General features: G+C 42.0%; 1 protein-coding gene across 5 annotated transcripts in view; it reads right to left on the bottom strand.

Annotated features, from left to right (window-relative positions):
- Positions 1–16,402, bottom strand: part of add3a (adducin 3 (gamma) a) — a 115,396-nt gene that overhangs the window by 30,664 nt on the left and 68,330 nt on the right. For 3 of the 5 annotated variants that reach the window (XM_073471256.1, XM_073471281.1, XM_073471265.1), the window contains one exon: positions 5,270–5,512. In XM_073471256.1, the coding sequence (XP_073327357.1) occupies positions 5,270–5,464 (195 nt within the window). In that variant the 5' untranslated portion in view covers positions 5,465–5,512. Of the gene's footprint in view, positions 1–5,269; positions 5,513–11,626; positions 12,073–16,402 lie in introns of those variants that run through there. The other 2 variants (XM_073471247.1, XM_073471274.1) reach the window with 2 other exon arrangements.

The following is a 16,402-nucleotide window of genomic DNA, read 5'->3' on the forward strand; positions in this document are numbered from 1 at the left end:
TGTGATCAAGGGACTGTGCAGATTATGTATTTGTTACATGTTTTAGGTGATTTGAGACTACTTTTTAACTTACACTTGTATTCATTACCTTCCCTCCCTCCCCTTTGCCTTGAACTCTGCAGTGTTACTTTGTTTTCTGTATATTGTTGTTGCATACAGGCACTGTGTGTATGCGTCAACACAGCCTGACGGGACTAGATGGTACAAAAGGGTTCAAGGCTCAGCTGTAGACTCTGACTTCTAAAGGTAAACACTGCTGCATGAATGAAGTGGGTGGAAAAGTCATCCGAGTTGATTCAGTCCCGCCTGGTCTATATTGGTCCGACTTTAAATACAACCTGCCATCGGAGCGCTAGAAACATGTAATCTGCAGCCGCCGCTCGTCCCCATAACACTGGAATGAAAACAAGCAGAGAGAGAGAGAGAGAATGAAGGGGGAAGGAAGAGAGGGAGGCACATGTGTGGACCCCCAGCTGGTGACGTGTTGTTGTTGTTATAGCTGAACATAAGAGAGCAACAGACTGAGAAAGAGGAGAAAGAAAGGGAGATAATATGAGAGAGAGAGAGAGGACACACGTGTGCATGTCCAGCTGTTGACACACACTTGTTATTGTTATTGTTGTTGAAAATGATTCTGAGAGGCCAACTGTCCTGATGTAAAGGCTGGAAACACTCTGCAGCCCACAGGGAGCCACCTGTTACTGCTGACTGAGAGCTGGTTGGCTGAAGTTCAAAACCACATCAAGAGGGAATAATATACATATCAGTGCATGACCGCAAGTGTAACACACCAGCCGGTGAAATTACAGTTGTCACTGTTGAAAACAAATAGCCTTTACTAGTGAAGAAATCCAAAAGGTACTCAACAGAAAATGGTATGAAACAGAGAAAAGAACAGCAAAAAGTTTGTACTTAAAGTAGCATTTATTCACTTTTGGCTACTTGGGGGCAGCCAAATAAGCTGTAAACAAAATATTGATACATTTTTTACTTTATAACGTTGTTGTCTGGTATATATTAAGTTCCTACTTTGCACTAATTTGAAGTCGTTTTTTGGGCTACCTGATGAATGTGAGTGGACCATCACTGAAACTGACCAATCATGTATTTGTAATGTCATAGCTTTGCAACTCAGGGGGAAAGACCAGAAAAATACACACATGGGAGAAATATCCTTTTAAACACATGTTAAATGTTCTGAAAGGGTCTATTTAAATCCAATCCACGTTTTCCTTAAAGTAACCAAGTATTGTTGTTGCCTTGACAACTAAATCTGTTGCAATGATGGTCCTGAAGCAACATTGATTATGATCTTCTCAGAACAACACCAACACGGCGATGTCGGATACACCATCATACGATCATGTGATCTTGTGAATACATCTTGCCAGGATTCAAACTATGCACTTGTGGCCGAACACACGTGTTGAACCAGTCAAGAGTCCTATGAGGAACTACTGGCAGCTAGAGACGACAAGCAACCATGATAGGTTAGCGTAGATGCTATCAGAATTAGAAAACGAAACTGAGGGATTATCCCATTGGAGGAAATATTTTCACTCTACTCTAGACCGGTCTTGTTAAGAGTTTGATTGACCACCTGGCTCCGCTGGTGGTAGCACTCTCCCACTGTTGGTCTGATTGGTTGAAGTTAGCCTGTGATAAATGTTGATAGACAGATAGGTCACCCAATCCCTTTTCCAAACAATTTCTAAGGGTTCTGTGGAACAAACCATCTGGCACTTCTGAGGTAAATCTCTGGCTTTAGCCTCTACATGCTCCACTATCTTCATTAACTTTGTCACTAGCTTTGTCTGTCTGCTGTTTGGTGCTGAGCAGATAGTTCATATTGGGTTTATCAGAACTTTTTACTGGAGACAGCTACCTAGTGTGGCTGGAAACAGTGAGAGTAAACCAGAACAGTCAAGTTGCGGGCCTGAACAATGAGCTGAAACGCTACAACACTCTGTAGAGCTGATGGGAACTGCAGTGTCAAGTGAAAACTATATGGATTCCATCATTATGAGCAATGTCTTTCACAATGCACAATGTCATCTAATTGATTGTTACTATAAAAATATTGATTACAGCAGCTAGTAGTTCAGTAATGCAATAGTTTTGCCCCAATTAAAAGCTCACATCAGTTTTAATATATCTTAATTTACCCTGATATTCAGCATGAGTTTAGACGATGAAGATCAACCAAAAACGAGAGTGAACTTGAACCAGAGCATGGGTTCAAAGGACACTTGAACACACCACAAAAACTAGACCAATGGTCCGCTGTTTGGCAGCATTCATGTCTTTTCTAGCATTGTAATAACTAGTCAGTAGCCTGGTCAAACACAAACATCACAAACACGTGGTGTTCACAGGGATGTGAAATACATATCTATATCCATAATTCAAATTAAGAATATGTTTGATACAACCTTGCGGCTTGCCCTGGTGTTAACAGGCTGTGGTCCACTGACTGTGGGATCACTGAGGCTCAAATGCCAGTCGGACAGCTCTGTCTCACTGACTAACTCTGCCATTAAATCAACATGATGAATCGCTGCTGATAAGGACACACTGGAGCCAGTTGTGCCAGACACACCGCAAAAAATACCAACGATGGTCGGCCACAGCCGCTCAATGACAGCGCAGCGGTGCCCTGCAACCGGCTTAGAGCAGGTCCTTTAAATGTACTCCCTGCTTTGCTCACCCCTTACTGCACTTGTGGTGCTCAATCACGTACACAGACACAAAGATAAAGAGAGTATCAAGTGGAAACCTGCATCAGCAGCACCATGCTGCTGCCCTTCCAGACATCTGGCACAAAACGCAGCATGCCAAGAAAACCACACTGGGCATGTGCAGAATGCGGATCACATTTAAAGCTTAAAAAGAACAGGCCAAACCACGGCAGCCACTACCCAATATCAGAGACACACACACACACACACACACACACACACACACACACACACACACACACACACACACACACAGACACACACTTCCAGACTTGTATTACTTTACTTGTGAGGAACATTCATTCATGACATTCATTGCAGAAATTCCAACCATATCCTTTACCTGACTTTAACTTTACTATATTTTGTCCCTGCTGACTCTGAAACCTTCAAAGTGTATTTGTCACTTCAAAGCAATTCAAAGTTCAAATGCATACAACACACACACACACACACACACGCCTTGTCTCTCCAAATGTATGAACAGATTGTAAACACAGAGGAGCACTTCAGTCAGCGACCAGCCTTAAGTCAATAGTGCAGAGTAAATATTCTTAATACCAGGCTGAGCTGAAAGGCAGGAGGCTTGTTGTAAAATCCCCACACAAGGTGATGCAACTGTTCAAAGGGCACAATACAAACAGCGAAGTAGGACAGCACTGTGTCATCTTCACATGACGCCATGAGCTTGACTTTGTCTGCGGTCAAATGAGCAGAGTTGGACTGTTATTGCCAGAGTTCGGGGTTCAGTTACAAACTGATCTATGAAGTATGGCAAATGCTCAATCTCAGAGAACTATGTTTGTTTCTCTGTGAAATTTTGCACTGTATTCTGATCTTTGCAGAGGTTGCAGCCAGATACAAACCTACAGCAAAGATACACTACCCCAATACTTTGCCTTTACAGCACCAAGAGTGCCTAAATAACTCCCCTGTGTGCTTCCAAAGGGGCTCGAGCCTCTAACTGTACCTGCAGCACTTCAGTCAAATCTGGCGAGTAGAGCAACATTAAGTCTCAAAAATCCAGACCTCCAAGGAAAGAAAATCAAACCGCAACATTATGCCTGTTGGATGAAATATGCCCTGTGCTCACAGAGTTGTTTACATCAGCAAAACCTGACCCAACACGAGAGCCTCTGGCTTGGAGGGCACTTGGAGAGCTCCAGCAGTGGCGAGGGCGTGGTTGTTGGTGGTTATATTAGGGTTTTAGCAGGCGGCTGACTGCTGTGACTCTGTGGCAAGTGTCACAACATGAGGACAAGCACAAACACACGAGTACATGTGATGCACTCGCTTCTGTAACATCTTCAGAAATCACTTGGTTGGGGAATAATAACTGACAGAAAGTAAAATGGGAACTGATTACCCAAACTATTAGTCATCGAGGTGAAAAGTTCTTTGCTTGCAGCAAGTTCCCTATGGTGTCTTCTGTAATCTTGATAACTCAACTGCCATCTTCGTTGGCCAAAGATAGAGGTGCACAGGTAGTTTATTTCCTCCATCCTATCCAATCATTGACTTGAACAGTTTGTCTTGTTCTGAGTCATGAGGGGCTGGAGTCTATTCAAGCATAGACCAAGGAACAGGTGGGAAACACCCTGGACAGGTCAGCAGTCTGTCACAGGGCCAACAAATACAAACAGAGATATCAGACATCAAACAAATAGATATAGAAATATAGACTCCAGATCTAGAGAAAACCAGGCCTGAGCCATTCGCTGGATCTGAAGCCAGGACCTTCGTGCCGTGAGATAACTGCTCAAATCACTGCTCCACTGTGCAACCAATTACTTTTCTCCTACCACTAAATTAAACTCAGTTTGAGGGTGTCTTGCCTGATCTGCTGAAGTCCAGTAAGCTCTGAAGGACTTTGAAGGAAAGCACTGAATCGGTGGGCGACATTCTAGAGGAGGTACTCTGCGATCAGTCTCATCAACTCCTCAGGCCTCTCTAACCTCTTTGCAATGTGCCTAACAGATGAAAAACACCTGTACTCTCTGTATAGTTAATATGTATCTAAAGTGGCACACAACACCCATTCCCATCTCTTTCACCCTGTTTGCTTTGTGTAACACCAAGGGTAAACTTTGGCTGTCCTCTTCACCAATTTCAGCAGTTTACCAGCTGTCAATTGCAGTCTTGTTCTAATCTAGACAATGTTCCCTCAGTAAGTAACTGCATTTATTAGCTTGATTATGAAATCCAAAACTGAGACATCTCCACTAGCCCAGTCCTCTGAAGGCGATTAGAAATGCACCATACCATCATGTTGCATTGAGGTTCTACTCTGTGCAGATGGATTTTGCAGCTTTTCTTTGTCTTTTATGATGGTAAATGAAGAGTCTTTGGGTTTTGGATGGACAAAAGAAGCAATTTGAAAATGTCACTTTTGTGAAATTGTAATGATTTGTCACAATTTTTGACATTTTTAAGAGTAAAAAAAGAATTGCATTGTGAAATAATTGGCAGATCAATCTATAACAAAAATAGTAGGTTGTTGCAACCCTACTCTGGATAAGACATTGACTTACGGGGCTCTGTAAGATCTGTGTGACGCGTTTCTTCTGCTCCAGGACATTGAAGTCCTGCCGGAGGTCAGGCGACATGTTCCTGGCCCTGATGTACTCCGGATCGTTGACGTCGATCCGGTCGAAGTACCGCTCCTTAGTCCCTCCGCTGGGCGGGGGAGGGGTTGTCACCACCCCCTGATGGCTGTCCGCACTCATGCCTGCTTTACCTCACTCGTTCGCTCTATGGCTGCCGCTCTGACTCACCTGAGAAAAGGAAGAGGACAGAGAGGTGGACACGTTAGAACACAAGTCATGTCATTTGAAAGGAAAGCTGGAAAAGTTGAATATTTGTGGTTATGATTTACAGTTTTTCAAAGCACAAAAGAGGTATTTAGAGGAGGGATTAAAAACTAAAAAAAAACTAAAGCGGTTAGGACAATGTGGTGTGCAAGTAACAGTCATCAGGATGTGGAAAAGATTTAGGCAAAATGCAAAAGGAGTCTCATGATATCTATTTTCATGAATTAAATTCACATGGTTAGAGCTACCACACAAGAAGAATAACTTTCTAATGCAATCGGGTAAACAAAAATGAGTATATTACACAAATTCAATTTACTGATAAATAACATAACGGACTGTCTACGATCCATCATAGTGTGTGTTAAAATGGACAGCCCTGTTATTGGTGGACATAACAGCGGAAAATCTCTTTGGTTTGACGCAAATAACAAGTGGCTGCACCATCCCGACAGCAGAGTTTTGTTTCATAAACACAATGTGTCACAACTGCACGTAGGCATGAATCAGGTCACACTGACACACCAACCAACAAAGTGTTCGAGGAGGACAGGAGGCCCTTTGACCGAACCTCCGTTTGCTCCCACTGTTCATTCTCAGGTCAGCTGGCAGGACAACAAGCATTTTACAGGACGCAGGAATTGTTACAGTAAAAGCAACAAGTGTGACCGACCCTCTCAGTGCCTTGTTGTCAGGCCAAGGGACACAGCCAATAAAGACAAAAGGAAATACATGTGGAAAAAATGGCAATGGTTGTTACTGTATGTGTGTAAAAGAGTTGACAGTAGATAATGACCAAAACACCCCGACTATCTAACACAAAATCTGTATCGTCACTTGACCCAAAACCAAGTGAAGATATCAAAAGTCAATCACTTGTTTGTTCTACAGTGGCCAAACTTTCCATAATTTTTTTTATCCTTAAAACCTAATTGCAGAAAAACACATGAGATCAAAAACAAGTTGTTCTTGTTCAAGATAAAAAAGCTGAAGTCACATGAGGAGGCAGAAATGAGACTACCAAAACACATAAAAACGACCTTTTTTAAGGATCCCTTGCAACACTACTGCTGCTGTTGTTGTAGCCAAAGATAAGCTGGTCGTTTATTAGGGAAAGGCGGGGCTTATGGGAGCTCTACCAGATGGTGTCTTGGCTTCAAGAGCAGAGGAATGAGAGAGAGAGAGAGCGAGGAAGAGTTTAAGAAAGACACCCCGCTGATTTCCATCTTCAAAAGCTCAGTGGTCATCTGACAGCAGGAGGATCAAAATGTAGGGGTTACTCTGCCAGAAGTGGCTCTTTCGCCCTGTTTAGCCCTTTTCTGCTCTTAACTCCGTATGCTGGGAAACAGGGGGTAGGAGAGGTGATTTGGTGAGCACATGCTGCTAAGCTACTCACTTAGGTCAAATGCCACTTATAAAGATGTTTGAGATTAGCGGAGTGACACACTGCTCAGTATATAGAAGAGTCGTACTCAGACCAAACAAACAGTGAGATAACAAACATCCTCTCAAGTGGATGCATGTGCACCGTGGCATGTAGTGATTTCAGAGGGGTTTTGGGAGAAAAACACAGTGTTTGGACCTGGCATTTACACTACTGCCATTGTACCAATTTGTGCAAGATAGCCAGCAGCAACAATCAAACATATGAGTCGGATCGAAGTATCTTCAGGCAAGCTACCGAACCCCAAGTTGCTTTCGATGGCCATGTGTGAATGGCTAAGTGTAGAAAGCTGAGGCACTTTGGACAGGATGTAGGGTATTCATGATTAATTGCTGTGAAGAGTTTAACCGTTTAAAAATGTATTAACCGACAACCAGACATGGACTCAAATACACTTTAAAGTATCATACCAGTATACCAAATACTGGTATGAGAAAATGTATTTAATTAAAATACAAGTAATTTATTATTTTGCATTTTAGCCATTTAGCAGCCTCAGTATTGGATGGATTTTGTTGGGCCAGTTGTTGAATAGCGAAAGACAAGCCCTTGTAACGCCCGCCAATGTAATAATGGGGGGATCCGTTGTGTGATAGCAGAGCGGAGAGTCAGCAGCTGGATTTTGCACCCACGGTCAGTAGTATTAGTAGGTGTATAGGCAAACAAACAAACAACAACCACAACGACCATTATTCATTGTATTATTACATTTGTGGGAAATCGAGTGTTGCGTTTGTAGTAGGCAGCGGCTATTACGTTTGTGGAAAATGTATTACATTTGTGAGTTTATAACATTAAATGCTGCAGATTTTTATTACGTTTTTGGTTTATTACGTTTGTGGACATTATTACATTGGCGGGCGTTACAGCCCTTCACAATTAAAATGGAGTAATTATTTTGTGTTCCTTGAACTTCAAATGTAAATCAACTGAAGAACAAACACAAATATATGATAATTGCATAACACCCAGCACTACTTCCGTGTTTAGTAAATTATAGCTGATAACATTTTACACATTTTTTAATCAAATACCTCAACAGGGGTTGTTATGGGATAGCGATTATTACATTTTTCCCTTCATTCATACCTTATATTTACCTCTATAGTGGTAGCTCAATGTGTTTAACACTTGCTAAAGTCTCCACATTGAGAATCTGAACTGGGGGCTCTTTCGCAACCCCTCTATGCATAAGCTCCCTTAATATGGCAGGTCACAGATTTACAGTTTTAATAAAAACAGTGGGGAAAAAAAGAAACATACACCTCTAATGAGACAGAGTTTTACCTCTGAAAAAACATATTTACGTTTGAAAATGCCAAATTATCCACGTTATCTGTGAAACCAGAGAGTCCATAAGGAACACAGGAAACCTCTCGCTCTCTACCTGATCCCACTACTAAAGCTGTGATTATCCTGTGGAAATGAATAAAAGCCGCCCAAAAAAATCCTCTTTAATTGAAGGCAGCTGGGCAGAGCAGAGTTATGTAACCTGATATTGAATTCATCCTCCTGCTCACCCACACTGTTCTGCTTATTGAGTAGTTGTGCACAGCACAGGCCAGGGATAAAATCGCCGGAAAGATGGGGGTAGTATTGTAATATATATAAAAACGAAGGTATTACGTACTGAAGATGCTGACATGCATAGTAAACATTCAGCTACACAGCTCAGAAACACATCTAAGAGGTTGTGATTGACAGCAGAAGCTCACGCCTGAAATTTGCTGAATGAATGGAATTCTGTGCAGCCCAGCGCGACAGCTGAAGCCTCACCAAAATAAAGATACACACCCCCCTCCGAGCTCGAAACCCTGTGTCTCCCCTCCCTTTACACACACACACACACACACACACACACACACACACACACACACACACACACACACACACACACACACACACACACACACACACACGTACACCCGCTCACCATCCCATCCCTGCTCTGTCACAAGACACACAACTCCAACAGTCCCCAGCATGAGCTTCCACCCTCCCTCCCTCGGCCTCTGTCAATAGATCATTGTCCCCGTCCAGAACCCCCTCGGCCTGGTCTCATCCAGAGAGATCGACGGTTGGGAGGTTTGGGAGGGTGAAGGGAGGGTGGGTGGTTGGTGGTGCATGTGAGGATGTGCACAATTAATCTGAGTGAGAATGAAATCTGATCCTCACATTACAGCATCCACGTTTATAATTCAAATTTCACGCCTCACAGCAGATGCTCTCCTGTGATTCGTTTGAACACTTGTTGAATGAAAGAAGTTCAGATGGCGTTCACTGACCGACGGGAAATTCGAGATACGATTGGCCTTTAAAGATGTGGCACTGGAGAACAGCGCTGTATTGTAATTGATTTAAACTCCATTAATGTGTGGCAGATAGACGAGGCAGGCTGTGTTTACTGAAGGGTGCGAGACTGCAACCGCAGCCCGGGGCAAGGTGACCGTAACCTCTCACCTCGTGACCTTTATTGACACCCCCCCCCCTCCCGTCTCTCTCCCCCATGTTCAGAGGCTCTGCAGACATAAGCCTTCTGCACCAGTGGGCAGGTTGTCAATGAACACTTTGTCATCTATAAACAACTATTATTAAGAGTGCTATAAAACTAATCAGTGCTATAAACCTGGCTGTGCTTAACATGTTTTCGGTTACCAGTAGTTACACAATGAATGGTGCTGATAAATGGCCTTAACCTTATAACAGTAGGCTGGAACTGCATGAGAGAGAGAGACATTCATGTTACTCTGCAGGTTTCTTATATGTTTTAAACAGGAGTGGACTGCAAAAATTTATTAATTTTGTGAGTTTGAATGAAACAACCCTCCACACAGGCCGCAAATAATAATTCACTTCTTTAAAGGTCAATCTGGCAATTATTTTAATCAATTATTCATTTAATTGTTTGGTTTATAAAAGGTTTAGCAAAAAAAGGTTTAGCAAAAAAAATAAATAAATCCTGATCTCAATTTCTAAAGCCCAAAGTGAAGTAGTCTGACAGTCAAAAACCAAATACGTTCATTTTATTTTAACATAAACAGTGTTTACTTCCACATAGTTCTGTACTGACAAGTGTGTTGTTTGTACGTACCACTATGAGCAAGAATTGCTGTGTTTTGGCTGTTTTGACAATGTTCTCATGTCACATGTCGAATTCTCTGATTTCAGCTTGTCAAATGTTAATATGCTCTTGGTTCTTCACTCCTCTACGACAGCAGCGCTGGGCGGTATGGCCTTGAAATAATGATGCCACATTCTTAGGCTGTATTGGGATTCATTCTTAGGCTGTATTTGATGCATGACTGCGCTCCAATCCAATCCAAGAACTGATTTTTATTAGACACAATTAGCTCCCTCCTTTATCTCTGTTATGGGAGCTTACTGTATATCTCTAAGACAGAGTGCTCGCCCATCATGCCTCAGTAGTCCTCTGACAGTATCCATCTCTGTTTGGTCTTGTGTCTCTGGTTGGCTTTCCGTCCATCATTCTTTCTCTGACTTTATCTTACACTTTTTGTTTTGTGTCCTTGAAAACTTTGGACAAGATGACATGTGAGCAAGAAACTAACTAAAACGCCAAAATAACACTGTTGCCCGCCAACACCACTACACTCACACTCACTCACACACCTTGTATCTTTATCTTGCCTGGGGGAAGCTTCAAAGCGTGGCTGCTTGTGTCTCTACGAGCTGCCACCCCTAAAAATAGACACACAGCCTTTTGGGTTGTGTTACAACCCCAACGGCAACAATACCAGGAAAGAATCTGTACGTCGGCTAATTATATCCACACACACTGTAAATGGCACAGTGAGCACACGCACGCAAACAAGTCAGCACACAAGTGACCCAACTCCTGCACAAACACACACACGGAGGAGTAGGTGTGTCCAAACACGCCTGCATGACAGATCCAGCAGTGAAACTGGAGGACGGTGTGTGATCCAAATGCTTAGCAGCTTACAGATCCTCCAGCGGCTTTACTATGAGACAGAGAAAACTCGTCCTCTGAGACCACAAACGTGCCAGCACGCAGTGTTTTTGTCTGAACCTGACACATGGCAGCAGTTGGTTGTAGTTTGGGGTGTTGGTTTCATTGTGCAACTTCATTTCATCACAGCTATTGTGCAGGTTACAACACGCAAAAGACGTATGTGTGTTCATTTTACAACCGCTCCTTTTAAATTATTAATTAAAAAGTATTCTGAAGGCTGTTCCTGTTGCTGCAGTGACCTTAAAATACTCTCTCTTCACATACAGCGTCTACTGTTGCACACATTAGAGATAATAGCCACAGCTAATCTGCCCTGGTGCTCACACTCACTGCACTGTTACTGCCAAGCGTGTTTATAGTGCAGGAGTATGTGTGTGTGTATGTGTGTGTGCCCAAGCAGCCATACTAACATGGAATTCCCCTAAAACTACAAAATCAGTTTTAGTGGGTGGTGATCTTTGGACTTTGGCAGCTGGTGGGAACACAAACAGAGAAGACGGCCTGGATTTTTAGTAGAAGATTAATGGGAGGCGTGAGTTAGAATCTACATTTACACCAGAGGAAATAAAATCCAAATGTCCAATCAAGTGTAATGACATGAGAAACCAGCGTGTAAACAAATAAGCCAAGCCCAACCAACCTTGTGTTTCCTCCTTGGTCAGTGAATGGGAGAGAACAGGCAGCAGTAGTAGTAGGCAGCTGAGGCAAAACACATGTCTCTATTTTTCTCCCTGTCGCTCGCCGTCTGTGCTCAAATTCCAATACTGAGTCCCAGAGAGAAGCCGGGAAAGACGAGAGAGAGAGAGAGAGAAAGAGCGGGATGTGAACGACAGAAAGTGAGAGGCAGGCTGCGATTCAGAAAACCAGTCGGTTCACTTGTGCGTCCTGAATTCCCATACAGATGCTCTGTGGTGGAGCAGCCAACAGACAGCAGATTCTCCCAGATTCCTGCGGGCTCTGCTCCTCGGCTGCCCCGGCGTTCATCAGAGTGAGAGAGAGAGAGAGAAGTATCAACAGCTGTGAGTGTGTATGTGAGAGGATATACGTGTGTGTGTGCCCTCTGCGAATGAGGGTGTGTGTTTGTGTGGAAAAGAAGCTAAAGGGACCACGTGATGCAGGCTTAATCCCCCGCCCACTGGCTAGAAGCACACACACACACACACACACACACACACACACACACACACACAGATTCAGACTGCTAGACCAATCAGAGCTCAGGCTCACACACACTAATCACCCCTACTCCTCCTCCTCCTCCACCCTCACCCTCTCTCTCTCTCTGTCTCTCTCTCTCTCTGTCTAGTCATCTTTTTTTCTTGTCTCTCTTTTTTCTTTGATCCATTCACTTTCTGCTCTCTCTCTCCCACATTCCACAATCCATTCTCTCTCTTTCTATCTCTTTATGTCCCTCATTCACACCCCCTCCTGCCCCGCCACCCCTCCGGGCGACTGTACTAAAGGTCAGTGTTTATGAGTTCGTCTGGCAGCAGTGTAACTGCAGCCACACACACCCTGCATGGCCTTTATAGGCATGTCTGCCCATCAGAATCAATGTTATCTGGTTCTGCCGCAACTCAAATACCAATAGTCAGACAACATCGTCAAAACCAGGATTTTCAAATCAAAATGTCACAGTAAAATGGTCCTCAGATGTCAGGGTAAGCCACATAACAACTGTTCATGATTCATTGATTGGCCTAAAGCAAAACTCCATTACAAATTTGGCCTCTTTTCATCCGTTTCTCTGCTGATTGATTTCAAGGCTGCAACTTCTGACCAACTTATTGCTTTTCTATATTTGCCAGCTGACACTTTCATAACCAAAAGCAAAAACCCCAAACCCAAAGCATATTTTCAGCCTTCTTTGTGCTCACTCTGAGAAATAGTACTAATATTAAATTATGTAAATCATGAGACAAAAATCTTCAAAACTATCTGACTAATTTCTGTTCATTTATAATTACATGTTACAGCGTTTAAAGGTTGATATTTGGATTGTCCACACAAGATCTTGGTGAAAAGTAACCATTAAAGGGACAGTTCACTCCAAAATCAAAAATTTGTATATTTCCTCTTACCTGTCGTACTATTTTTCCATCTAGATAGTTTCAGTGTGAGTTGCTGAGTTTTGGAGATATCAGCCATAGAGATGTCTGCTTTCTCTAGATTATTAAAAAAAAAAACGTGACAAGTAGTAGACATCACTTTTTAAAAATAATACACCTACAGGGCTTGTAGAAAAGTGCAGAACAAAAGTATCTCTTTTCCTTTAAAACATTATTATGATTGCGAATTAATAATTTAAAAATGTTTGTCTGGTCCAGAATGATCGTTGATCATGGTTTTATGTTTCATAAGCGATCAAGTATGCGAGTTCTACAGTATGCGCCAAGCATACGCCATAATGTTAGCTAGCATTAGCACTGTTAACATTAGCTAGCTACTATTAGCAACGTTAACTTTATCCAGCTAGCGTTGGCAATGTTAACGTTTGCTAGCTCACATTAGCAACGCTAATGTTTGAAGCTAGCATCAGCAATGTTGCTTGTACAACAACCTGGCGACCACCAGATGAATGAACAATAGCGGTGTTGTGATGTGACTGCAATGGGAGGAAATAAAGTGCTAAATTTAGTGGCCGAATGTAATAAATAAATAATGTTAACATCCTGCTCGAGCCTCTCGTCTGAGTAGACCTACACTTCCTTCCGCGTGGTGATACATTTGGCTGTTGTAGTTTGGTAAAAAGAAAATAGTTCTTACATGAAAGTGCTCACAATAAGGACTGTAGATTGTCTTGAGTAACCGGGTCATGAGTGCTGGAAGGAGACATTGCTATTGAGTTTTTCAAACATATCTTTTGGCACTTTGAGCACCACAAACCGAGTGCCATCTAGCTTTATTATATTCGAGAGAAGGCAGACAACTCCACAATTCTGCAACTCACACTAAAACAATCTAGATTGGTACATAGCAAAACAGGAAAGAGTGAAAACATGAGGAAAAATATGTTTTTTTTTATTTGGGGGTGAATTGCCCCTTTAAGTATGCAAAGCTCGGTGAGTATAGGGGTAAAAAGCAAAAAAAAATCAGACTATGTGTACACTTCAAGATGTACAGTGAGGACAGGGAATTTTCTCCACATGTTGATCCACTAAAGCAAGAACTAAATGTGCACAACCTAAAAACAAAGTGCACAATCAGAACCCAGTCGATAAAAGGCTGAACTGCAGAAGACTGAACCACCAGAGAATCACATTTCACAAGTCATACGTGCAGAAGACAAACAAACAATCCCAGCAGCAGCCAGCAAGATGCCAACAACCTGTCAGTCAAGTTATGGGTGGTGCTTTTTTAATTGTCACAGCTTCACTTTGACTATTATGTAACTATGTACTTGTTGTTGACTTACTAAATGTCTAATAATATCCAAGATCTCTCTCTCCTCTCAAACAGTGTCGGTATGAGAATCAACAACTGTCTCCCATCGTAAGATTAATGTTTAATTTTGACTTGTAAAAGTATGTCACTGTCTCACTTTGGCACAAAACTGGGTCATAAACGTTACTTCCAGTTTATGCAAAAAGATCTGCAGGTTTTTGTGCCAAGAACTTTAGGGTAATAAAGATCTGCCATCTCCTGATAGCTTAGATGGTAAGATGTTTTTAGCTATGACTGCCAGAAACTGCAACCACACTGTGGCAACAGACGCAAAACCAAACCCATCTGATGACCTGCACTGACGCTGTAAACCTGCCAAAATGAAACTTGATACTAACTCCTGCATTGTTTGTGAAATCTGAATCTGAATCTCCTTCTGATATCAGCTCAAATCAGCATCCAGGGCTGTTTTAGTCTGATGTTTTCTCTGCCGTAAATGGTAAAAGTTTAGTGCTTGCAAGAGTAAGAGTGACACATGTTCAGGAAAGACGTCAAAATGAATGTGTAACATTTGGTATGATACATGAGGATAAATGAATAATGTTTGTGAGATAATGTGTTTGCCCCACATGTGATTGTTAGTGTTTAGGTATGTGTAGTACGTCTCTCAGTCACTCTGAGCAAACAGCTTAAATGAAAGAGAGTGTATGATTGACAGCTTGACACGGGAGGCAGTTAACACCTAAGAGGTGAACCTGTAACAGCACAACCGGGCGAACTAAATTACTGTTTTAAACCACAGCTGGCAGCCGTAAAACTGAAAAAGACATGATAGTTTTCATGACTTGAACAAATTCTATATTCTGATATGTTGTATTATCGGCTGTCTCTGAAGACACATTTTCAAATTGGCCCTCTTCTTCAGTCTAGCATTGATAAAACATTTGATACTGAGCAGAGGTGTAGACAAAATCAAAAAAGACTTGCAACTCTAATACCAATGACTCGTGACTTCATTTGGACTTGAGCCTTTTGACTTGAAAATACTTGATACCTTCCCACAACCGCAAACATTAAAAGGTACAGTATGTTCCATGAATAAATTAATTTTCCTTCATTTTCTGAATAACCTCACGTTAACGCTAGGGATGCACGATATGGATTTTTTTCAGCCGATACGATAACCGATAACAGAAAAAAACATTTTTATGCTTTTTTTATGCACTCCTGAGTGCAAGAAAGGCTCAGATGTAGTGAGCAAAGATGGTTTGCTTGATATCCCACAGCTGTGATAAGACTTTTTCCCTCATGTTGTTCTTGTAAAAAATGTTCACACCAGTGATGACACGTGTGCCTCTACACAGGTACAGCGTTTTGATGTTATGTGTGCGACATCAGCGTGTTTGTTGTTCTCTGTGTTTATTGGCTGGTCAAAAAAACAACTTTAAAGGAGTATACCACCACCTACTGTGTGTAGATGCTGCACTTGTTAAGTCAACAAAAGCAAGTTGGCTTTGTATTATCGACTATAATTTCTGCTGATAACCGATAATGTACATTTTTACTATTGGGCCAATAATTTATCCGTCCAATATGTGTCGTGGATCCTGAGTTAATGCTTTTCATTCCCAGAGATCCTGAACTTAAATTCCACAGATCCACTTTGTCTGAACCGATCCAACCAAAGGTTGCGGAAGATAACCATGAAGAACTAATATCATGATACTGATCACCAATTGGAAAAAATGATAGCAAAGATAACGTACACGTACAAAAACTATGTGGTAGTCGACAAAAAATCAATGTTGGGTACCATTACTTTTGAAAGTATCATGTTACATTAAAAGATTGCTGCCAATAAAAAGTAAATTGTTACATTACAGCATTACCTTCTGAGACAAAAAATTATATTGTCCATTAACTGTACTGACTCTACAATATATGACCCATAATCCGTAACGCTACAGGCTAATAAAAACAGGAATGACAGACGCACCATCCCATTCACAGCTCCGCAAAAAATGAATTGCAG

Source organism: Pagrus major, chromosome 1, assembly GCF_040436345.1.
Source record: "Pagrus major chromosome 1, Pma_NU_1.0".
Lineage (NCBI taxonomy): Eukaryota > Metazoa > Chordata > Actinopteri > Spariformes > Sparidae > Pagrus > Pagrus major.